Below are 25,607 nucleotides of genomic sequence, written 5' to 3' on the forward strand. Positions count from 1 at the left end.
TGGGGGAGCGTCTCTTGTTTTTATAGTAGCGCCAACTAAGGCAAGGAGTACGACTTTGCTACTCACGCATCACTCATTCGCTTGCACAACCCCTTTTTACAGGGGGGGGGGGCACATTCACACGTCTCACAGATAGAACAGCGGAAGAATAACCATGCCCAAAGCGGGACTCGAACCCAGAACGCCCAGATCGCGGGGAAGACGCGCTACCCCTATGCCAGGACGCCGGCGCTCATAATTATTAGTTGGGTAATAGCGACGTACTATGAAAGAATTGTTCAAAATTTTAATTAAATAAAAATGAAAAGAAGAAATAATTTTTCTCAGTTACACCTGTACATTTATTATTAAATAAAAACCGTTTTTACACTACTTAAAATAAAAAAAACAAACGGTATTTCATTGCTGTGAATTTTATATCCATATAATTTTTTCTCTAATTTTAATAAACTAAAATATATTTTAATCAGGCTTTATATTAATGCGATTTCAATACATTTTATGTACATGTAATTGTTATTTTAATCAAGACTAATTTTTAAAAGCAAAATAAAGACAGGCTAATCGAGCCAAAAATATTATCATGGTAAAATATTTCAGTTTAGAGGGGTTTTTTTTTAATTAATTAACATTTTTTAGAAGAGGATTTTTGTTATTCTAATGATTCAATCTGATAATTTGTTTGTGCATTCAAGTATCAGGTAGTTAAGCATTAAAATAAATCGTTAATCACTCATGATTGAGTTAATTTCTCATGTAAAAGATAGAAAATATTATTAATAATTTATTAAATTAAAAATATGGTTACTTACTTACCTACGACATAATCATATTCGTTTTGAAAAGTCGTAGATGGCTTCGGTGTATGTCTCTGCGTCATCAATGATAAAATCAGCAATGGTAGGAGTGGATGATTCGCATATGGTGTAGGGTACACCCTTTCAGCTGTGATATCCATATTATTCATATTATCTATAGAACAATACGTATTATCATATTATCTATAGAACAATACGTATTAACATATTATCTATAGAACTTTATTCATATCATATTATCAGCAGTGATATCCATATTATTCATATTATCTATAGAACTTTATTCATATCATATTATCAGCAGTGATATCCATATTATTCATATTATCTATAGAACAATACGTATTATCATATTATCTATAGAACTTTATTCATATCATATTATCAGCAGTGATATCCATATTATTCATATTATCTATAGAACAATACTTATTATCATATTATCTATAGAACATTATAACATCTATAGAACATTATTCATATCATATTATCTATAGAACATTATAACATCTATAGAACATTATTCATATCATATTATCTATAGAACATTATAACATCTATAGAACATTATTCATATCATATTATCTATAGAACATTATAACATCTATAGAACATTATTCATATTATCTATAGAACAATTTGACAATTATGAACAAAAATAGGAAAGAAAATTAAAACTGGAAGACAGCAAAGAGGCTTAAAGGTTTAACAAATTGGCTACCGAGTGAATCCCTTCTGATTCACTCCTACTTTTTAATTGGATTATCCCTTCTGTACTACAGTTAACAAATAGTAGGTAAGGGGGGGGGTCATCTAATTAGGTAGAGGGGCACGAGTGTGCATCATGGTAACAAACAGGTTAAAGAAATACATTGAATAAATATCTATATTCATAAACATATTTTCATAACTGTACTAAAATTTTTTTACTTCACCAACGTTATGAAAAACAAGATGTCCAAGATCAAAATTAGGAATCTTGTGCGGTTCCTACAAGAGAAAGAGGGATTGATTTCTCCAGACCCAAGCCCAGTATAAATTTTCGTTTCATTTCTCAACCAAGCTCTTCTCCGGAATATATTAACTTCAGTAGATTTCATCTACTCATACTCCCCACCGAACTCCTTTTTCATCATTATAATATTCTATATAGTTACTTTTTCTGTGAATTGTATATGTAAACTGAATTTTTTTTTCTTAATAAATACTCCCACGTATATCCTTTCAACCTACAGGGAATCCTAGAGATTCCAAGTTCTGGGATATTCTGTGGCGAAAGAAAGTAAAAATGTGTACTTCTATTTTTTTAAACCTTTAATTATAATTTGATTATAAAATTATGGAACTTTGTGATAAATTTTATTGAAACTTGGAAATTATTTTAAAATTTGCTTAAAAGTTCATTTCTTTGTTGTGAAATTTAAAGAACGACCTGTCATATCATAAAAATCTTACTTAAAGGAAGAGGCGATTGAAATTTCTAAAATCAGCCTTGCAACACTAATCAGTAGTTCTTACAAGCATACTTCTGACTTGGTTGATTATCCGCTTCCTTTATTCTCCAGAGTTTTCTCGGATTTGTAGATACTGCAATTAATTATTATCTTAAGAAAGCTGACTTATCAGAATTTGTGAACATGATATGTTTTATCATGTTATTACTAGGCTTGAAATTTAAAAAGAAAGAAAATATTCTGCTTTGATTGGCAATTTGCCAAATTTTGGTTTTGACCTTTGCCTTGGGTGGGCAAGTGTTTTGACTGATTATATGTAGGGCTGCTGGATAAAAATGGTTAGTTGCTTCGAAAAATATTTTTTTTGAATGACGATGTATGTATAAAAAAGAAAACGATGCGAATGAAATTTTTTAGAGATGAAAACTTTGAATATATTTGCAAAGCAATTTAGTCTTTTCATTTACTTGAAATAAATAGGAAAAGTTAACAGATGATAAAATTACATGCTTTCACACCTGTAAAAAACTAAAAATTCAATATAAAACCTGTATATTATATTTTGTTTTAATTTCTTATATTTAAAAACGGGAATAAAAAATATGACAATCCTTAGCAATTTTTTTGAAAAAAACTTATAAAAGAAATGATTATTTGTAGAATGACTTTAATTAGAAAAAAACCAATTTAAGTATACTTATATTTAAACTTGTTTCATACAAATTATTTCCTAATTTCTTTTTATTTTGACTGCAAAGAGTTTATAATAATTTTGAGGATGAATGCAGTTTTAATATTTCACATTTTGATTTAAATTTAAAGTAAATGTTTCTTAGCTTTGCTTTCACAGAAAGCGTTATTTTTTGCCTTTAGATATACAGAAATAAATTTAAATTTAATAATTTAATAAAATAAATAATTTTCTTAAGTATTCATCTAACGATACAAAAAAGGCTAATTCAGAAACTTTACTGTTCTAGGGTATAAAAGAACTACTTTAAATTCAATCCTGACCAGCACTGTTCCGTGGTATTATTATGTTTTTTTTTTTTTTTTTTTCATTTATGGAAAGTTTATACAAGAGAAGACTTACACCATGAAAACTATATTGTAATAGATTTATCTACCACCAATAAATTTTAAAAAGAATGGAACTCTCATGATTTCATAATTTGAATTTTAATCGTTGTCACTCTTTTTTACAATCCGACTATTATTGTACAAGATGTATTATTGTAAAAACTATATAATAGCAAAAAGTTCGCATTAATTTTTAACAAACTTACAACTATTACTAAGATTTTCTAAGCTCCAAAAGGAATCTTTACATTAACATATATTACTTTCTTTTCGGAATGCAAATAGTAAGCCTTTCTTTTTATTATTTATTTTTAGGCAGTTTTTATCTAATTATAAACTAATAAATTACAAACATATTTAAGCGTGATTATTTGAATCAATTCTCATCAAATAAATTTTGCAGTTAAAATAAATTTTTAAAAAACTTGGATTCAACAAAAATGATATATAACTTTTCGACATATTAGAATTCAAATCTGTTGATTCAGTTTCTAAACTTCCTTTGAATAATGACCTAGAACATTTAAGATTCCAACAGCGTAACAGAATATTTTGAATTTGATTGAGTTATTTCAGTAATGTATCGTATCATTATTTTATGTTATTTCTTTTTATTATTTGTTTATTTCTTGCTGGATATTTATGGCAATATTATTTGCAAGACATACAAGATTAGTTAAAACATTTAGCTATCAAGTATTAATAATTTTTACTATTAATTAATTCTTATTATCTCATACTACTAGAACATACACGAGATTAGTGAAATAGATGAATGTTATGGAAATTAAAATCACAAACTATAAAAACAAAGTAAAATTTATATACATTTTATCCATGTATATTTTATGTATTTTATCATTTCTTTTTAAAAAAAATCAATCTTATAGACTTTTTAGTGTTGGAATCTTGTTTTATTAATATGTATATTACTTTTTATAATCCTCCATATTAATTTACCATCAATAAATTTTAATGAAATAAAAATTCTTCTTATTTACCTTTTCTGTTAGGGCATCCAGGGAATAGAACGAATTTCTTTCAACTCTCCACCTTCTGTGAGAAAATAAGAAAGCATGATCTTGATTTATTTATGAATTAAAACGTAAAATTTTCGAAGTATCAGCAAAAACGCTTTCAGTCGATAGGTAAGCAGTTTTAGATACCACTAGGCACTGAGTTAATTATCTTAGATGCATGATGCGATAGTCTATAAGACTAAACACAAGAGAAAAATGTTATTTCAGAAAACGGTTTGTTTAGTATCGTTTGATGAAAAATAATATTTTATGCATATCGGTTAAAGACGAGTCATATTATCTCGACACGTGTAGGCATTACAAGAAGTTTTCTACTGGCTGGATTTCAGAAATTTGGAATATCTGGATTTTTCCTTTTGTTATATTTTATATATATTTTTATAACATGTTTGGCTTTAATTTTGTCAATATGGAATTTACTAATTAATTTCATTTCCCATTTCCTAGTGAAATTGTTTTTGAATTTTGTAATATTCTTTTAAATGTATTGGTTTTAATATTTACAGAATTTATTTCTAAATCAATCGAATAGATTAATTCAATTTTAATTCGTAACTAATGATGGCATTTTTTATAATTTCAAGAAAAATTATTTGGAGATATAATATTTATAAGTAATAAATAGGCTAAAAATTCAGGAATAATTAAAATAAAAAATATTATTTTTTTGCATATTTTTAAAATAAAAAAAAATTATCGTTTGCACATTATTAAGAGTGTGTTCTTAAAACTATTTTTAATAACGTGTTTATATATTTTTAAACAATTTTGTGTATAAATCTCCAGGAAGCCATGATGGTCTAGTTGTTAGTTCTCAATTTCGAGGCACAAGGGTTTCCGGTTCGAAATCCAATATTACTGATGCAAAGCGAAAGATAATATAATGAGATGCCAGCTGAGGAGTGCCCTCGTCATCTGACCAGTTTCAGAATTTCTAGGTCTGTTCCAGAAATCTCTTGCGATGCATTTAAATGTGGATTTAATGTAACTAAACCAACCTCAATATATTTTTTTGTTGTTGTTGGTTCCCTCTGATTGTTCAATGTTTTATTTTTCAAAATTCTATCCGATTCCGTAGCTTAGATTTTCAGAATCTGCGTTGTATGAAAAGAATTTTAATCGCATAACTGAATAAAACGCATTAATAAGGATTACAGAAATAATCACAAAAAAACATATCTAATAAATTAGCACAAATCTAATAAAAATTTAATTCTCCAAAAAACATTCCTTAACTTAAATTCCAAAAAACATTTTTATGAATGTATTTTTATGTGTATACAAAATTGTTCTATTTCTACTCTTACTGACCCTCCTGTAATCTAAAAAAAAAAAAAAAAAAAAACGAATTCTCGGATTGTTTGAAATTCTAAACTCAAAAAGCTGATATCTGAAATAAATTCAATCCTAAATGTTATCACCTTGACTACCGTGGAGATCACCGGTGACCCCATATAAATTATAATGTAACAAACTCAGGGCGACAGTCAATGTATTATTCGATATGTTTCTCAAAATTTTGCTTTAAAAACCTGATTTAGTAAGTGCCATCTGCAAGTAACACTTATTAGCTGCCATTTACAGATTTTAGGGAATGGCAGCCCTTGTTGTTAAAAATTTCTATTAATATATTTCGAAAAAAATTGAGAAATAATTTTTAAAACGACTTATGCAAATATTAAACATTCGTTTTATAAACGTTTTAAATTGAAGTTTCCCAAAAAAATCATTAAACGATTCGTAATCCATTGATTCCACTAAAGATTTTCCTCCAACATAAGCATTCGGAACTTTTTCAGAAATAATTCATGTGAATATCTAAGCAGAGCGAACTAAATGTCTTTTTTCCCCGTATATCCTATATTCATAATGTTTGTAATTTTTTGTTTAAAAAAAAATTGTGTATGATTTTCTTTCGCACAGATTTTAGAAAAAGATAATAAAGTATTGAATTTCAGTTCCACTTTCACCATGAATCATCATTTATTTCGTTAAGATTTCGATTGATGAAATAGACAAAACAGTGCAATAAATGTTTTGGTCTCGTAATTTCATCATTATTTTTTAATTTTATTTTTTTCTTCGTTCTGCTTAATTCATCATGTTTAAAAATAGCTGCTTGTTCCATTTAATTTATGCATATGCATGGATAATTTTCTTTATTAGTAGTGTATCAAGAAGCAGTAACTTGACTCTCATTTTTGAGGTATGTAATTAATTAACGGTGAATTTACTTATAATAGTATTAGAGTATTTTTTTTTCTTTATCAGAATCTAACTTCGTTACAAAATTACGTTCGATCGTCTACGTTCGCCCGGATTTTTGATTAAAAAAAAACATTTTAAAGAAAGAAGGGATTATTATGAAGGGATAAAAACTAATGTGTATATATAGAAATTATTTATAAATTCATAATTTAAATTTCTAAAAGTACTCAAATGGAAAATTTTTAAATGATGCAATTTTATGAAACTGATTTGAGCATAAACTTAAAAAAATTAAATTCATTAAGACAAATAATGACTTAAAAAATTATAATGTTCTTGAAATTTGCGATCGTAGATTTAACTTTAAGTCATTTACCAGTTTGAAACAAAAAAGAAACTTTTCTTTCTTTTTTATCTATCTATCTATATATATATATATATATATAAACTTTCCATTTTCAATTTTTCTAGCTAGCAAACAAAATTTTGGAGTTCGACCGATTTTCAGATGAAATAATAGTTATGATGGCATAGTACTACGTCAATCTTTTAAAAACGTATCTTCTGTCAAAGAAGCATACATAATAATAAAGCAATACTGGTAAAAGCAGATCAACCTTTTAAAAACGCATCTGCTTTCAAAGGAGTATGCATAATAATAATGCAATACTGGTAAAAGCAGGTAAAAAAAAATATGCGATTAAAAGATGAAAATTGCCATTTATACTTCAATATTCATTGCCTACGCGATTTCGAGCTTCAAAATACCCTAACCAAAACATAATATTTTTATCATGTGAGAACATGAAGTCGATTTATTCTGTAATAGTTTGTGGCGGAGGAGGGTTTTAGGTTCTGCTATAGCATCTTCGACTTGAGAATAAAGCTCCATTGCTTTACCTTTTTTTGTGTGGGTCACAATGAATATCAAAAGAATCGAAGTCTGAAAATTGACAATGCATAAACACAAAAACTTGAAAACGATGCATCAGTTCATTGGAATTGATAAAATATTTTTTAGAGAAAATTTGGTACAAAGATCGTAATAACATGAGGAGCGAGAAATAGTAGAAGACAAACAAAACATTGATTATATAAAAATTAAAATGCATTATAAATTCGATTAGGATTTCATTTTAATTCGTTTTTTTTAACTGTACCTCATACTTTTATGATTTTTCGTTTGAGCTTTAGATTTTCTTTTCAGTATCTCATAAACGCAATTTCCTCAATTATTTTAGCACTCCATTTAATTTATTTCTGAATCAATTGTTTCCGGGCATTTTTATTTTCTTCGAAATAAAGAAAACAAAGAATGTGCCGCAATCATTAAAAATTTGATTTCGAAATTTTCAAGGATCTCATTCGTTTTCAAAGGATCGTTTTACATCGCCCAGAATACGAGAAGCATCTCTAAAATTAAATATTCTTCCTTATCTGCGATCACTTAAAAATACATAATGGCTTGACTAATGTAATTTGGTATGGCAGCATCATGAATTTGGGGCATTACGAGTTCCCATTTTAATTGAAATTTGTCAATGAGGGGGAAGTTGTTTCCTTAAATAGATTTAGGAATTCCATTTGCAATAATACTTTTGACTAAACATTAATTTTTCACCTTTGCAGTACAAAAATTTTATCTTTCCATAATACTATTCTAAGAAAATATTTTAATGCTGAGATAAAAAAAAAGTTGTTTCTACATCTATTTAACCATAAAACGGCAATCATTTTTCCTTCTGTTTTTAGTAGTATTCGAGTTGGAAAAGCATATTAAATAAACACTTATTGGAATAAAATGCTTTAAAAATAAATTTAAATTATAAACCCAACAATTTTTATTGTTAAAATTAAGATATAATTTCTCTCACTATTCTGAAAGTCCACCGTTTTTTTTAATTCCGGTCACTTCTAATCCAACAAAAAGTAGATATTTTCTTTCGATTTGTATAAAATTATATATAAAAGGTAAAGAAGCCACGCTTCATGGAAGTCGAGCTTTTTAATTGAAGTCATGCATAGTTTTCAAACTACACTTGATAAGTTTTCGGGTATTTAGCATTGTCACATATTTAATTAAGCGAAGATTTTGTCAGCTCCTTATTACTTTTAAGATATCGATAAATTCCGAATGTTTTTGAACTAGAATATTTTCTATAAATTTCCTGATATAATAATGATTGAAAGCGGTTTAGGAAAAAATAGATTACCAAATTTGGCATGCATTTGCTTTTCGGGAACTAGGCTCTAACCAAGAAAAAAAAGATTTCGAAAATTTTATTTTCTTCATTAAAAAGTTACGAATAAAGAAAATCGACCTATTATTTCAATGCATATATTTAAAAAATTTGATTTCTTAACAGACTGATCACACAACAGAGATGTTTATTAAAATATTTATGTTACGGATGAATTTTCCTGCAAAACTTTTTTCATAAGAGATTGTTTAGCTGTATCCTAAGGTCCCCTAAATCATTTTTTGTTTATAAAGAGTAGTATTTAAATAGAATTTTTTTTTAAATTTAAACATTTGCATAAGTTTTCAGAAAGCACGAAGATTTTCCTACTTAAATGTTTATCTTATCGTGGAAATGACTGAACATCGCAAATTAGTTTCTCTCTAACACCTTCAAGTTTATTTATTGTAAAGCTTAACAATCGAAAGAATATGCAATTCCTAGCATTAGAAGAAAGACGTGTGCTTCGGACAACAAAGTTTAAAACCTGTAAAGTGGAACTACACACCTCCCGAGACAATAGAATTAGATAATTATGCGAATCCGACATTTTCATCACCACGGAAAAAAATTAATAACATCTCATTAAAAACAGAATTCCATACTACAGTGGGAACCGGGAACTGTCAACCCAAAACGCAAGAGGTAAATGAATTTTATTACCTATTGAACCCAATAGAACATTTTAAAAAACACTTAGAAATAATTGCACTTATCAATTTGGTAGTCGAAGGTACCAACTAAATAAAATCTACTTTAATCAAATCAAAATTTATGGTGCTGGCAATTGTAGAACCGAAATTAGATTATTCATTTAAAAATCAGGGAACCTGAAAACGCTTTGTAGTTGTAAGACGATCAGCTTTTATTCTTTCTAAGGAATAAAATAAATTTATAAAGATTTTCAAGTTTGGATCATAGCGAGTTAGTACGTCTTTATATGCGTGTTTTCAATCCAAAAAGCATGCAAGTGGGGGTTCTAGGACATCGAATGCTAGAAATTTTTATGAAAAGGAGACTTAAGTTCTTTTTGGCCAAAGTGCTAGGGAATTGCATCTTATACAGGTTCATACATCATTAAAATAAGTTTGCTTCCCAGCATATTCCTGTCCCAAATGACCATAGATATTTCGAGGTGCTAAATGCATTGCACTTTATAAACAAGTTTAACAACTGACGATTGCACTTAGACGCATCTGTTACATCCGGGATTGTTCTTGTAACTGCCTGGGGCAGAATGCATTGATGAACATATGAACCCACTTTCTGGTTGTGCAAAAAACAAGGTGGAAAAATTTTACGTACGGAATGAATTTAGATTCTGTTCTCTATACGGGCGCAGAGATACAGCTCCGACAGATGAAAACGTATCCTATGATTTACGAAGAGTTATAATAGAGCCAGAAATATCCATTTCTTGTCTACCTATAGATACTGCCTTTCACAGGTATACTAGTTTTTAATTGCAAGTGTTAAAAATTCACAAGTACCATAACTAATTTGATTCTTTCACTAATTTTTCCTCACAAGACAAAGACACAGGTTCTAAATTCCCAATACATGAAGAGGAAAATGACCTTTTATTCAAATGGAGGAACCATAAATCGATATTGGTTCTACCTAGTGCATTTGTTATCAACACAGAACGAACTTGCAAGATATTGAGCATACAAGCTAATAGGAAAATAGATTGAATATTTGTACACATTTTCATGATATGTCAGGGTTTAATGCATGAATTCTCAACATGCTTTATTGTAAACAAACTCAAGTATGAAGAAAAGACCATCTAAAGTTGATACAATTCAACCTTACAATTGCAGAAAACCCAATTCGTAAAACTGGGTAGTTCCTCGAAAATTGTCCTGAAATCGATTCCCATACCAGGAAATGGTACGAAGCATTTCCTAGAATTCAAAAATATATTTCATTGTATTTTGTAATTGCAAAATACAATGTAATGGTGGATCTAGGCCAAGAAACGGATGCAATTTTTTTTTATGCTTGCAAAATGGAAACCACTTCTTAATGTTCCATGAGAAGAAGCCAAACTTTGCTTACTAATAAAAAGAAGGCATTAATTTGAAATTTTTAATGTAGAATGTTACCCAATTGAAAATTTTAGTTGTATTATCTAGCTCAAATAACATGAATATAAAATAAAGATTTTGGATACTAATTAATGGAGAGTTTATTCAAATTCTGAAAGCCGTACTTACAGAAAATGTTCCAAGAAACGAATTTAAACCCTAGCTGGGAAACAGATTCACATAACACTACATTGGACAAATTAAAGATCAAATAGTTCCAATAGTCTGGAAATTCACAAGGAAAATTTCATAAATATGTAGGCATAATTTTAAAACTATTAACAAGAATTAATCATTTTAAGATGTTATTGATTAGAAAGTTAAATGCCACCAAGTAAATATCAGGATTTGAAAAATTTCTAGAAACTAGGCTCATAAGCGATTACGTCGCATCGCATTTCAATGTACTTCTCAGAAGATTAAAGACTGGATGAAAGTATTCAAGAGTTTTCAACTGAATTTCAATACGCATGAAAAGCGAGGTATTGACACCTAAAAACTACCGTTTGAAATATCAGTTAATGCAATGATTATTTCATTTAACTATTTTTTATAATCTACTTAAATTATTCGACTAAAAACTTCGAAAGCTCTTGTTTCACACTTAAAAAGATACACTTCGGATTTTCCTCATTTGACATACGAGAATAACTATTTCAATTCTTATTTATAAAAACCGAGGACATGTAATGAAAACCGATTGCGTAATTGGATATTTGGACAAATAATTACACCAGATTCTGAAGAACCAAGTTTATTAATGAACAAACACATTTAAATTTACGGCATGAAATCATAAGTTTGAAGTAAAGTACATGACGGTGAATAAAGCATTCGAACAATTACATTAGACACAAGTTTATAATGTTTAAGATTCTAACAATTTAGATTTCCACAATTATACATGTAGCGGAAAGAAAACTCAAATACAAGAGCATAAAATACTAAAACTTTAAAATTACAAAAGCAATCGAGGTAAAAATCAACAATTAAAGAGAACGATTCATTGAAAGGAGACTCCGTTTTAAAGGGTCTCGACATGATGCATTATTTCCATTCATACGAAGGAATTTATATAGCAAAGCCATTCAATTTTGCATTTCTCAAAAACTAAGATTAAAACATTTCATTAAAATTTACTATGCTAGAATTTTAAGTAGTCTCTTCTATAATCAAAACAAATTTAATATGCATTTGAGTCGCATGCGAAAGACGCAATTTTCTTAAACTGAATATTTGACCTTCCTTTTCCAATTGCTGATGTATATAAAGCCCTTTAAGTAAAAATTATACTACCATAATTAATAGAACACGTATACAAGGCACAATTGAAGCACAAACCGATTTCGAAATGTCTATAGTATACAAATTTATATAAGGGTAGTATATGAAAAATCAATTTACATTTTGCACTGGTACAAAACTGCAGCTTAAATATGCATCCAAAACTTTTCGCCTCTATAAATTGCCTTATTTTAATTACCCTTTCTGACATGTGAAACAATAGAATACAGCATTAAAGATTTTAATGAACATTTAAAAGCACACATTAATCTTCAAGTCTTTGCCAGCTGGGAAGTTTAAATACAGAGTGAAGCACGAACTAAAGTCAAGATTTCTCATTATTTGAGCAAGGAAAAATGCATATACTTGCATGATGCTTTAAATTTGATGGTTTTCCCGTTTAATAGACTAGTATTGAAAAAACAAAACCGATCTTTCCATTTAATACTTAGAGTAATTTCAGCATTGTTTTATTAATAAAGCATTCTTTGAATAACTAATGAAGGGAGACATCCCTTAGAAGCAAGTACATTTCGCTAAAGAAACTCTTTACGTAAAGCTTTTATTACGATTTGTATCTATATACATCAAATGTCGTCGTGCTTAGTTTGAATTATTACAAACTAGTACAAGTAGAATTCAAATCTTGTGTAGACGGTACTAACGATTAAAAATGTGTGAAGTCTTAAATAACTAAACATTTATAATATACGAAAATACTCGCTTCTGAACTGAAAATAACAAGGCAAAATTGCATTCATTCAATAATTGATCGATTGATGACCCGATTTAAAAATGGACATAAATTCATTTTATAACAATATTAATTAGCCAAGGCTGGATGGTGCAATTCGCAAATAAAATGTTCACTTGCCCTCAATTTATAACTACGGCAAATTTTCTATGGCAAAAGATTTCCTGAACAGATTAAACACCGCATCATTAAAAGCCTCTGCCTCTTTGCGAATTAAGTGGGAGAATCGTATTTTAAGTTTTTATCGCGTCACTTTAATACAAATAATTCTCAATTTGACAAATTCCGAGCAAAATTTAGTATTCTGTTTCAATTTTTCAGGAGAAAGCTATACTTTGATCTAATGACCATTGTTTAAAATATTGCCGTGTCAAACTGAACACCGAGCCGACTCGTCGAAATTTTGGGCAAAAGCTTGTGACGGACGTTGCCTTCAGATCAGGGAATATCAACGACTGTAGTGGGAGTTAAACGAATACGGTTAGAATATAGACGTTATAGGATATTAAGTTAGTACAGTTCATACAAAACGAAAGTTATTTAATTACTTGCAACCGAGTCTAGAAATGGCATTTATATTTCTCACTACTGGAAAAACCTTAAATTTGAGCTAAAGAAAAGCGCTAAAGGGGAACTGGTTATACAATTTTTAAAACATCAGTATTTTACAGGAAGACATACAGTTGTCTAAGAAGAGATTGCAATAACATTTATATAACTACTACGAAAATGCTTCCCATTTTGCAAGAAAATTCAGAATATGCTTATTTAAAATATACTAGCAAAACCAATGGAATTTTTTTAACGCGTTCGACTTCATTAATAGAGAAAGTACAGAAGTAATTTGGTCGTGTTAAAAAATTGATGCCGTTAATTCTCAAATGGCATCTAGTATAGAGACATTAAATGATTTTAGAAATTATACGTCCTGCCAACGTTGCGTTTGTGTCCGAATTTACGCTACCTAGTTATCAGAGGACTTCAAATTCCAGAAAAATTCCTTCAAAAGATATTTTGACTTCGATGGTGATCAGGCATCAAAGTCAAAACTAACCATCAAGAATTTAGATAATTGTCAGATGACTGGCTAGCACAGTCATCGACAATCTTTCACGAGCTCGAGTTCCAAAACAGACATGTATTAAAAGAATTAAATCCGAGATCTATTAGGATAAATTAAGAGACATTCTAGAAAGAATAAATGTAATTTGTTACAATTTCTGAATATCAGACTAATACTTTTCCTCGGTATAAATTCGAACGCTAGAAGTCTCAAAATTGCCATCTTGCACAATAGGAGATTTCTTGCAGGAAATTTTAAGTTCCGATGTAAGTTACAATTCCACGGTTTTGCTTCTAGGGGGCGTTGTATCCGTTTTCAGAGTTTATTTTAGAACGAATTCAAATCTGAATTTAACCTAATCACACGAGTTCGAAAATTGCAATTTATAGCAGTAGTCTAAATACTTTAGTTTAGCTGAAATTTAAAACCCAATGCCTCGCTGAACAAGCAAGAGGTTTGAATTACGATTTTTATGACGTTTTAAGTGTAGTTAAAGTTAACTTAATGCAATTTCTATTCTCGTACATAAACTGGAGCGTACAAATTTGAGAATTTTAAAGTAAAAAGCTTACCAGTTTAGGGGGTATAACTACAAGTGAAGCATATTGTATAGAGCACGAAGTCTTATTTGATCAGACAGGAGATGCATTTCGCAAGAAATTCTTTGTGAATTGCCTCAGAATTAGAAATACTGCAATATTATACAAAAATACGCAGAGGATTTGCTTTAGTTTCGCAACTAATAACCAGGCAAGTTCCGTCTTTGTAAGTAAACCGTCATTAACTAGAAATCGGAGTGCTATGTTAATGTTGCGCAAAATCACGATGTACTTAAACCGGTAAATATTTCACCCGTTTTAGATTTTTTTTTATTAATGAAACACTAAACTTATTTCCACATCACGATTCTTTTAATTTCCCTAGTCTTGCATTTAAAAGTTTGATGTTGAGAAGTATTCCACACTCGAACCATTTTGATCCGATGTTGGCCAGGCATCTATCAAAATGCTTCGATTGAAGAAGCAAGAGGTGGTCCGGCGTACTATTGACCACCTTCAGCTAAAGAGGAAGTATTAATTTACGGAATTCTACCGATTTATATTCGATTGCTTAAGAACAATCATTGGACTGAAACGCCTAATTACTGAAAGATAAATTTTAAAGACGCTGAGACTCATCTGCGCAAAACTGCAATTTATGTAAAGAAAATATAGAACTTGCCTGGTTCAAACGTTTTATTTTAGATGTGAAAAATGGATCGGCTTTCAGGGAACAATCGCACATCGATAGGGCGTTAATTGCTTCAATAGTTGCTATTCAAGAAACTATAGTAGTTGTATCTACCAATATTAAGGAGGAGGTAATAAGCACTTCATTAAGAGATTGAAACGCAAAAATAAGCAACCGAATTTTAGTAGTTTTAAATGGTTTACAATTCGATTGCAAGGAGAAAAAAATCTTTAAAATTAAGGATATTGCTTCATATTATTGCATCTATTAATTTAAAAACATGCTGTTACTGATGCGCCAAGCGAGTCTAACGACTTTGGATTGCTGTGGGTAGATGGCGCCACAACAGCTGTACGAAGGTTTAAGTTTCATCGTCCGAGGTCACCAATGTAGAGGGTTTGAGCGAGGATAGAACCTGGGACTTTGAGGTTCGAGCCCAGTAACATGATCACAATATAAAAGCAATTGCTCGCGTTTCGTTGCTGTTATCTGGCTTAAGCTTTTCACTAGACATTAAAAACCATTAAATTCCATTAACAAGTAAAACTATCATTAACTGGTAATCGGCAGCCTGAGACGAATTGCAAGTGTATGACCTTCAAATTAAATTCTATTTTGACCTTAAGTTAGCGCTCTCGGTTGGAATTTAGATATATTTTTCACCGGGCATGAATTCTAGGAATGAATTAACTCTTGGAAAGATTAAGTATATTGTTTAGTCCAATGTTCGGGACTTCCTTTGCTATGAAAATCCAATACGGAAGGAATGAAATTTTAGTGCTTTGGCCTTGATAGGATAAGTAAATTGTTAAGAATTCAACTTCATACTAAAAAGGCTAAATTTAGAAAGATGCGATTTAATTATGAAAACCGCTGCAATTCTATGATTTAGATACTTCTAAACGTGAATTCAAATACAAGCCGAGTTCCAGCTAATTTTATTTGAATTTCTTTTAAACTTGAAATTTTTGGCTAATCCATTGTAAAGTAGTTGAAGACTTAAATATTTAATTTTATTGAATATATTCGCGATTAGTCTACCAATCAGAATCGATTTAATCTATACACCATCCAGCTTAGAAAGAAGATTAATTTTAAAATGCAATCAATTTAATGCAGAAAATATTATAATAAGAAAGCAAATATTATCATTCAAATTAATCCTAGACTATTTGGTATGTACTATAGAAAACAAAGCCAATACAATCTTAAGAATACAATACATTTTGGTCATTACAACTGATCAACCGTCGTTGAAGACACGATTTCGAACAGTTTCAAACTGTAGGAAATCGCAAGTTTCAAGATTAAGCTTACAATAAGTTATTTCAATTAGGATGTTTAAAAGGACAAGGGAATTTCAGGATATTCAAAGAATATTTATTTCAGCGATTAATTTTAAAGAAAAAGCCTGCAATATAAATATAGCAAGGCACGGATTTACAAGTACGAGGTTTCGCATACAAGGAAGAATTCTTTTATAGAAAACTTAAATTTACTTGTCGGGACTAAATACATCAATTGAGTTTTTATACCAATGGTTAAATTTCAAGCTAGATATTACAAAAGTGTTTTAATCAAACCGATGTTTAATCGAAGTTAAATTCAAATGAAACGGACGATTGTAGTTTTCAATGACGACAACTATAAATGAATCAATTGCATCCTATTGTCGCATAAATCAAGTTGATTTTAGAATCCTATCGAAACTGAAGCTTCTAAGTGATCGTTCTATTTATGGAATTGTACTTAATTCTAGAAATGACAATTTTACTTTCAATTAAATTTACTGGCATATTTAGTGTTAAATTAAGCTTCCTTTGAAAGCTTCAAGTTACAGAACCGTCAGAAAAAGGAATGGAAAGAGTTTAACTAGTGGTTTTTATTCCAATTTAAATTTTAGAGGAACTCTGAAGTTGCTCGCATTAACTCGAACAAACGTATATAGTTTTAAAGCATTACCAAATTTTCTAGCAAAACTATTGCAGCGCCTTACTCCAAAAACTTGAAATAGTACTTGATTTGGAGGAACCGAGTTTAAATAGCTCCGAGGAGAGAAAGTATTTAAAGAAATGTTGAAAAGAATTTGAGCATCCAATTTCATTGTTCTTTAATGATATATGGTAATCTTTAGTGATAAGTTTAGGAACTTTCAAAAGATTGCTTTGCTGTAATTAAGTGGTAAAAGATGCAAATGCATACAAGGCATTTATGAAAACTTGGCTGGTTGTCTGTTCCAATTAATATTTCATTTCCGATACAACTGACCTAAGCTTAAAAGCAATATTTAAATATCTGCAATGCTATTCTCCTAACAACTGAAAGACAAGAGACTACTTTCAACGTTTGTATCGCATAAATCTTCCTTTAAGTTTTTTTAAACTTCACTACAATACTTTTTTTTCTATCAAAAAGAACAAAGAATCGACACTTACGAATTTAGAAAAATACAGATTTTTATGAATGCCATGTGTCGGCTTATAATAGTTTCGATCTATCCTTAATTATACTATCGTTACCAATATTTGAAGTATAGAAATTGCACTTTGCTAGTTCAAACTCTTCAAGCACACAATCATTCCTTCCATCACTTGATACAATTGAAGTCCCATTTATGTGTCGTAATTTAGTGACCACTCGCTGCATTCTCCCAACCCACTTGAACACGTTCAGTACCAGTTCCCTGGGGACCGATACTTTCCGCTTAGACCGCCGGTCCCAAACAGCCTAGACGGAAAGTAAACAGGGACCAGCATTTCAACATGTTCACCTCTACGCTGACCCGTCAAGCGTCTAATCTACCCATTCTCCAAATTTCATTCAATCGTTTCAGTCATCCGTAATGAACTAGGTAAGTGCAATTGATACTTTTAATAATGGCATCCGCAACTAATCGAATTCAATGAAAGTTTGTCGTTCCGATCAAAAGTCTACACTTAGACGATTGGTGTAATTGTCTTTTAAAAATTTATATATTCTGTTAAAGAGTTTAAAATGCATTGATAAATTTCTAACTCAAGATCTAGGAATGTATTCAATAAAGTTTAGTTTTATATTTACGTTCCATTTTAAAACACTAGGGCTATTTTAGGACGGATCTCTTAGTTTTGAACAGTGGTCAGATAACGAAAACGACAGCCAAGCGTACTCTATGAAATTTCAGCTGGGTAACTTAACGATGTTTAAGGACATTTGTCATAAAAGATGTTCAGCCTTTAAGCTTAGTGCCTTACCGATCTTATGGAAATTATTGGTATAGAAAACCATAAACAATTTGGCAGGTGCTTAGCAATTCGATCGTTTCAGAAAAGCATTTAGCGATAGATCGGGATTCTCAGAACCATCATATCATTTATTTTATGAGTGAAGTCTTAGGAATTTGTTATCTAGGAAAATTCAGATTAAAATTTGCATTTTAAGATGCATATAGAAATGAAAAGGCCCTGTTTATTTGTACTTCCGCTAGCGACATTAATCTGAAATCGCACACGCGGCTCATTAGTACGGCTTCATTAACTTCCAAGCGGAGCAAAGAATTCCGTTAGTTTCGTCCATTTCATTTGAAATGCTTAAGTTAAAATTATATAAAATTTTAATGTTCGATTTTTTTAAAGGATTCGAAAGCACCGTTACTAAATTGAAGTTCCCCTGCATAATGGTATTCGACCATGTAGTATAGATTAAGTTAAATTTAAAATTTAAGTCCAATTGTATAGTTTAACAAGTAATTCTATAGACAAAATTGAAGATACTAAAACTATGAATGCACGTTATTCTCGAGTTCAACTATTCGAGATGGCACATATAGTCAATACTCTAATGTGACGATTTTCAAAATCATCCAGGCCTGTAAAAGTGCTTCATCATTGGAAGTTTTACCATTCAGCTGGCCAGTTGATTTCATAACGTTGAAAAATTGACGAGATGAAAAATTGATTTCATGAAAATAAGGCAAACTCGGAGCAGCATCCAGATTTTTCTACAAACTCAATGAACGAAGTTAGTCAAGTCCTGAAGAATAAGTCGGTTTAATGCAGTGAAAGTAATTCAGGTTTAGTGAACCATAAAATATGGTCATGTATCATAAGAAATGCTAAAATGTCAAAGATAGATGAACACATCAATAAAATCAGATACGGATGTAGAAAAATCTAAAGTTAATATTCTAATTCTAGATTAAATCTTGCGGATAGCTCCGTTTCTTGTTTATCCTAAAGATACAATAGTAGAATCCTTAGCATTTTAAATTTGACGTTTTTATCTCTAATCTTTCGTTTAGAAAAATTAAAAATTTTAGAAGTTTCAGGTGAGATGGTTATATTTTTGCCACTTCATATGCACTGTAAAGTTTTTTACTTAACCATCAATTTGTCAGTTAATAAGATTCAATCCGTGGAAGAGTGGCAATAACTTGAAGCTCAGATGACGTAAAAAATTTACTATATTAAAATTTACTTTTGCATTAAAATTTAAATCCTTACCATTTTTCAAGATTCCAATAGGACTTTATAAGGAAAATCTGCGAAATGGGCTCATACGAGGAGATTAATGTTCCTTGATAGGCGATAATTTCAAGTTACAGTTCAGCAGATTGTACTTTCTCAGTTTTCTAAATAAATGAACATCAATGCGTTATGAAGTTTATTACCAAATTAATTCTTTTACAGCCATGAAAAAATGTTCGACTAAATCCGGCAACTATGCTTTGGAAACGCAAGTCTACTCGACAAACTTTAAAATAATGCATTGCCTGTTGAGCTCGTACCGCTTAATGAAGTACACTACAGGAAATTTAGTTGATAATTATACAACGTTATCATTAGCTTAAAACCGACTACTGCAGAAAGCATATAGTTCATTTAATCATAAACCAAGGCTTTTGTCCTGCGTTTGTCTCGCAATCTGCTACTTAAACATTCAAACTCAACATGAAATACCCACGCCTTCTGCTATAAGAAACCGACATACAAAATACCCAATTTACCTTTTTCTATTGGTCTATTTTAGCTACAAATGTCAGATTTGAAGATTACTCTTTAGAAGTATGCAAGCGATCTAAATTGTTCATGTTTGTAGTCTATAATTTTTAAGCGCTTACCATTTAAAGTCGTTCCCATTTGTGGACGGAAGTGCCAAGGATGAAGTCAACTCCAGCTTTAGAATTTAGTTTACTGTAGTGGCTGTCATCTGAAGTCTAATAGAAACAACCTATAAAAGAAATTTGCGATTAAATACCTATAAGATACAAAGGGTTTTTGCAACTCTACCAACAAAGATGCGCGTGAGTTCTACAAGCTAGATCTTTCGAGTAACACCGATTTTTGAAGCTCGCTTAAAATTGATTAAAAATTCAGCAATCTTTTGGCATTTCCACACGATAACTGCCGAAAATATTGGAGTGTAAAGATATTTAAATCGTAAAATTAAAACGCCTTCAATGATACTGGATTTCGACATACAATTCCTTTCCATTTCAGATTTATTAAATAATTTAAATTTTACAGCATAATACTCTATTATAGTAAAATTCTAATCGTTCAGTAATGATTTAATACCGGCGTTTTCTATTTCTATGACCAAAACTTGAGGCTTCTACTTATTTTCCCGCTTTTAGTATAAAGCATGCTTTTACAAATTTTGTTCCCCTAAAGTTTAGCTTAAGACTGAAGCAATGATTAGAAGCTTCTGAAAAGCGCTTATTTTTTAAATACTGGTGCACTTTCCTGTCGTAATCCAAGTAGACAGAATTGGTGAAACGCAAAGCAATGATCAAAGTTTTAAATCTTAAAATGGTTCAAGTTGCATGAACTCGCAACGTAATTTACTGGGGAAAGGTTGAAAATTAGAAACCATTAATCCCGGTGAAACAGCTGATGCCTAGTATTAGATTTATAATGCCATTAACTATGACAATCGATTCTTTAAAGGTAGATATGACAAGATCAGGAAATCGTAACGAGAATGGAACAAAGACCGTCATCTGAGAAGGATGGATTTTGCAAAATACAGGGCGGTTTCGAGGAGTACAGATGATTTTTCTCGAAGACATTTCCACCATGTTTTGCAAGACTATGTCCGAATTATTAGCGAGCTTTTACTTAAAAACCAAGTGTGCTGTTGAATTTTCTTTCAGGGTATTTAAAGAGTTGCTTCCTATTCAAGATATCGCGGCAATTTAAATACGCATTCAGACTACTTTAAGTTTACTCTGCCGATTTCTTCTGAAATCGAGTGTAAAAGGTAACCAAAGTTAAGGAGACTCCTGAAGAGTAGTTATAAAAATACAGTGTACAAATTCCAAGAACAGGACGATTTGAGCCCTTTATTGAAAGTATGAATTTTGATTGGGAAGACGATAAAGTTTCGTTAAATGAAATTTGATGCATTAGCATCATATTCTCCAGAATTGAGATGAATCTTACTCGAACCGCTTATGAGAAGCGGTTTACTCATTTGCCAGAACAAGGCAAGTAAAAGTATGCCTTGTAAGCCTCTCCAAGTAAAAGTATGGAAATGGTGGTCATTAATGGATGTCAGTCATAAGGAAAATCGAGAAATGCATTTAGCCTATCTTAATTTCCATAAATGTTTCCAGATTGCTTTTAATTAAAATTACAGACATCTTGGTTTCTCACCTCTGCAGGATATCCAAGTAACTTTTTGCTGAATATCACAAGGAACATGGCATGATCCAGTTTCTTGTCTAGATAACTGGGCTCTGATAATACCCGATAAGGCTTTTGATGTAGAAACCAAATTAGTAGGCACTTTAAATCCATGTAGGGCAGTAACTTTAGGCGATTCCTTCGGTGATTCTGCAAGAGATTTAAAGGCTATGTATAAAAAATATTTATAATCTACACAAGTTCCCTCTGGTTGCTCATTTCGGGGGGCATTCTCGAAGTTACTACTACTCATAATTTAATTCCTTCAGTTAGTAGTTTTAAAATACTTAGAAACCCTTGTAGAGTTTGATTTGTTTTTCAAAGTAATAAAATGAACCTTAATTGATCTAAGCAGGTTAGATTAAAGAGTGAAAGAGCAGAAAAATTCAATAAATAGGGCCTAGTTACATTTTTCGGTAGTACTGCAGAATATTTCAATAAAAAGCAACACTATTTATTAATCGATTAAAGTTTTATTATCACTGATTTTGCGCCCGTTTTCTCCTATGTAAGCCTATAAATAGATACAAATAAGGACAGTTTCCATTTAGAGATTTTATATATAACAAAGAGCATCTTTAAAGTCTTCCGATGGATGTTAAAATTTCTATTTAAAGCTCTCTTCGAAAATAACAATGAAAAAACAGCAGTCCTCTCTTATTTCTAATCTGGAGATAAGAAAATTGAAAAGTCCTCGTACATTAGAATATTCAGGAACATGCTTTACATCTTACTAAAAATAATGTTCGTGGAGCTTACTTTGATATCAAGAACGTAAGGAAGTCTCACAGTTAAGGATCCTAATCATTAATGCTTTATAATTGAACAGTTTTCGGGAATATTCTTTGGAATTCTGGTTTGTAACCATTTAGGACAACAAGTCGAATCTTTCTTTTAAGACAATTCATGCACGATTCATTGGGATATTTAGTAGTTCGTCTCCTATAGTTAACGAGTACTTCCATTCGTATAGTATTCAATTCCAAATTCTTAACTCCAAGAATAAGTTTCATATTAAATATGAAAAGAACACTATAGTTAAGACGGATTTAAATTAGCTCTCCCAATCCAAATGTTACAACAACGACTCGATGGTAAACAGTTTGAAATAACAGGATTTATTTAATGAATTAATCATAGCACATATAAAACCTTTAATCTAAGAAATTTCTTTTGGTAAAAACTTGAATAAAACCACTTACCGATAAATGGGGAGGCTGACGCTAACAAGTGAAAAAGCCTCTCGACAATTCAACAAAAGACGAAACATCGTCGAAAATAGAGCAACCAAACAGACTGAGAAATAAGACAAAAAGATTAAGACATACCGTAAATGGTCTGTTTTAAAGTATCTTGAATGTCCCATAACCAATCAAAATCATCTTAATCGATTTTTTTTCTCTGTCTGATTATTTGGAGTTCATTTGCATAAAACGAATTCCTTTCTGTTTGTTTCGGTGCCTTGATGGCATAATGGGCAAGGTTATGATTTAATAACAGAAGCTCGCTGATTCGAAACACGGTGTCAATGTTGCTCAGTGTCATATATAAATATGTTGCCTTTTAAATCTTCTTCCATCTATCAAATATCCACACGTCCATGTGGGTTGCTCAGGTGCTAGGTATGATGTCTTTTTGTCATTTATCCATGGCTCAAAATGTCCAAATTTGTCCCACTTTTGATATTCTGAATCAGTTTCAATGAACTTGAATTTACATTTCAGTTTGATTAATGGACATGAGGTGAAGCTTTAGATAAATTCATAACGAGACATTAATCTAACTAAACTATATTAAACCTCTGATAATCTTGGAAGAAGCTTTAAAACTGTATATAACTTCGGCTATCTATTTCTCTCATCATAAATGATTTTTGGTATTCGTTAAATAATAATAGCTTTGCTTTGGTTTGAGGCCTTATGGCTCAAAAACCAATATGAAGGTCAAACTACGCTAAACAAATTTATTTCTAGTTCAAAGTTTAACGAAAACAGTTTCTATTTAAATGATACAAAAATAACTACTGGTAAAATGATCATAAAAAATCATACTAAAATTATGATAGTGAGTCCAAATTAAAAAATAAAATCCTATAGAATCTTTCAAAAAGTTTTTCATGTGGGTCCCTGCTAGGAACAATGGTTACTTAGTTTGAATCACTAGCCAAACACTCGGTACTTATATCGCTTATTTTACTTCAAAACACTGCTATTGTTTTGAAGTAAAACAAGCGATGCTCAGTAAAACAATCGCTGAGTTTTTAAAATGTTCATAGCATTTTAAGAATTTATTTGTTAACTACTATAAAATACCGGTATAAACTTCGAAATGCAAGTTGTATTGGTCAATTGTTACTCATCTCTATTTTTTTTATTTATTTATCTTTGATTTTATCCAAATATTTAGCGGGCATCCTTGCATAGGTGTAGAGCATCTTCCTCGTGATCTAGGCGTCCCGGGTTCGAATCCTGGTTCGGGCATGGTTCTTCTACATCTGTGTTCTATCTGTGAGGTGTGTGAATGTGTCCCCCTGTAAAAAGGGGTTGTGCAAGCGAATGTGTGAGTTTGATTTTCATACGAGTTAGAAGTCAGACCTCTACCCTCGGTTGCTCGGGGGTCTTTACCCTCAGAAGCTGCTGCACCCCCTTTCCGTGGTAACGCGGACACGACATCATCATCTTAATATATAAAGAAAACAATCTATCAATCAAAATATTGACGTAATAATGTTTTTGTTTTAAAAAAATTACCAAAAATCAAATATTAAAAGAGTGATTTCATTAAATATCAACCTGTAATTTTGCGATTTCCTGAGAAGTCCACATTTTTAGTAAAGGATAATCAACAATTCTATGCAATGTTGTATTTGTTATATTTGCTATGTTTAGAAATTCTTCCAGAAGGTAAGTTAATATACTTAAATGCTTTACTTCTTTCAAGCAACCGGGTCGTATGTACGTATATGTACAAAATTGTATTACGCACTATACCAACTTATAAGTGAAGGAATATTTATTGATCCTAATTTTTAATGTACGTTCATAAATCATTTCTGATCCATAAGTTTTGAACCGGTTTCATTAGCTTTTGATATGTGCAAGCTGTCAGAAATCGCTTCTGCTTTAAATGCATTGATTTCTTTTTTTTCATGTATTCAATACTGTATCAATATCAGGAAATGAATTTGATGTACAATTAAATGTTTCTAAACAATATGAATTAAATATTTCATTTAATTTTGTAAAGTAATATGAATTATTTACATTCATCATCGAATTTTGTTTTATACAAATAAGCTTACATGTAATATTTAAAATGTTTTCCATATAAATTAGTTTAATTTTTCATTCAAATACTTAACTCTTTTTAGTTAATCATAATTGTTGCCTCGTAGTCATTTTATCGTTGGTTAAGCATTTTTTGCATGCATCTGCCATTAAATTGGATGATTGACAATTTTTCTCACAGTTGAAGGTGGATTCGAAAAAAAAAATGAGATAAGTGAGTTCTTTTTTTTCTGTTTGATAAAAAAAGAAGATAAAAAGAATTAAAGTGAAAAGCGTTCTTTAATTAGAATGCAGCAAAATGAAGAAAACATATAATTAACAGTAGGAAATTTTTGTTAAAGTCAATTGAAATTAGTAACATAAAAAATAATATATATATATATATTAGTTAAAA

At 30.4% G+C, this 25,607-nt stretch overlaps 1 protein-coding gene across 1 annotated transcript in view; it reads right to left on the minus strand.

The window, feature by feature from the left end:
- LOC129962943 (glucose dehydrogenase [FAD, quinone]-like) overlaps positions 1-25,607 on the minus strand; it is a 54,862-nt gene that overhangs the window by 27,356 nt on the left and 1,899 nt on the right. The window contains exons 2-3 of the mRNA XM_056076946.1: positions 21,897-22,076; positions 817-972 (exon numbers count right to left, since the gene is read on the minus strand). Coding sequence (XP_055932921.1) covers positions 817-972; positions 21,897-22,076 — 336 coding nt within the window. The remainder of the gene's footprint in view (positions 1-816; positions 973-21,896; positions 22,077-25,607) is intronic.

This window comes from Argiope bruennichi, chromosome 3 (genome assembly GCF_947563725.1).
Source record: "Argiope bruennichi chromosome 3, qqArgBrue1.1, whole genome shotgun sequence".
In the NCBI taxonomy this organism is placed as follows: Eukaryota; Metazoa; Arthropoda; class Arachnida; order Araneae; family Araneidae; genus Argiope; species Argiope bruennichi.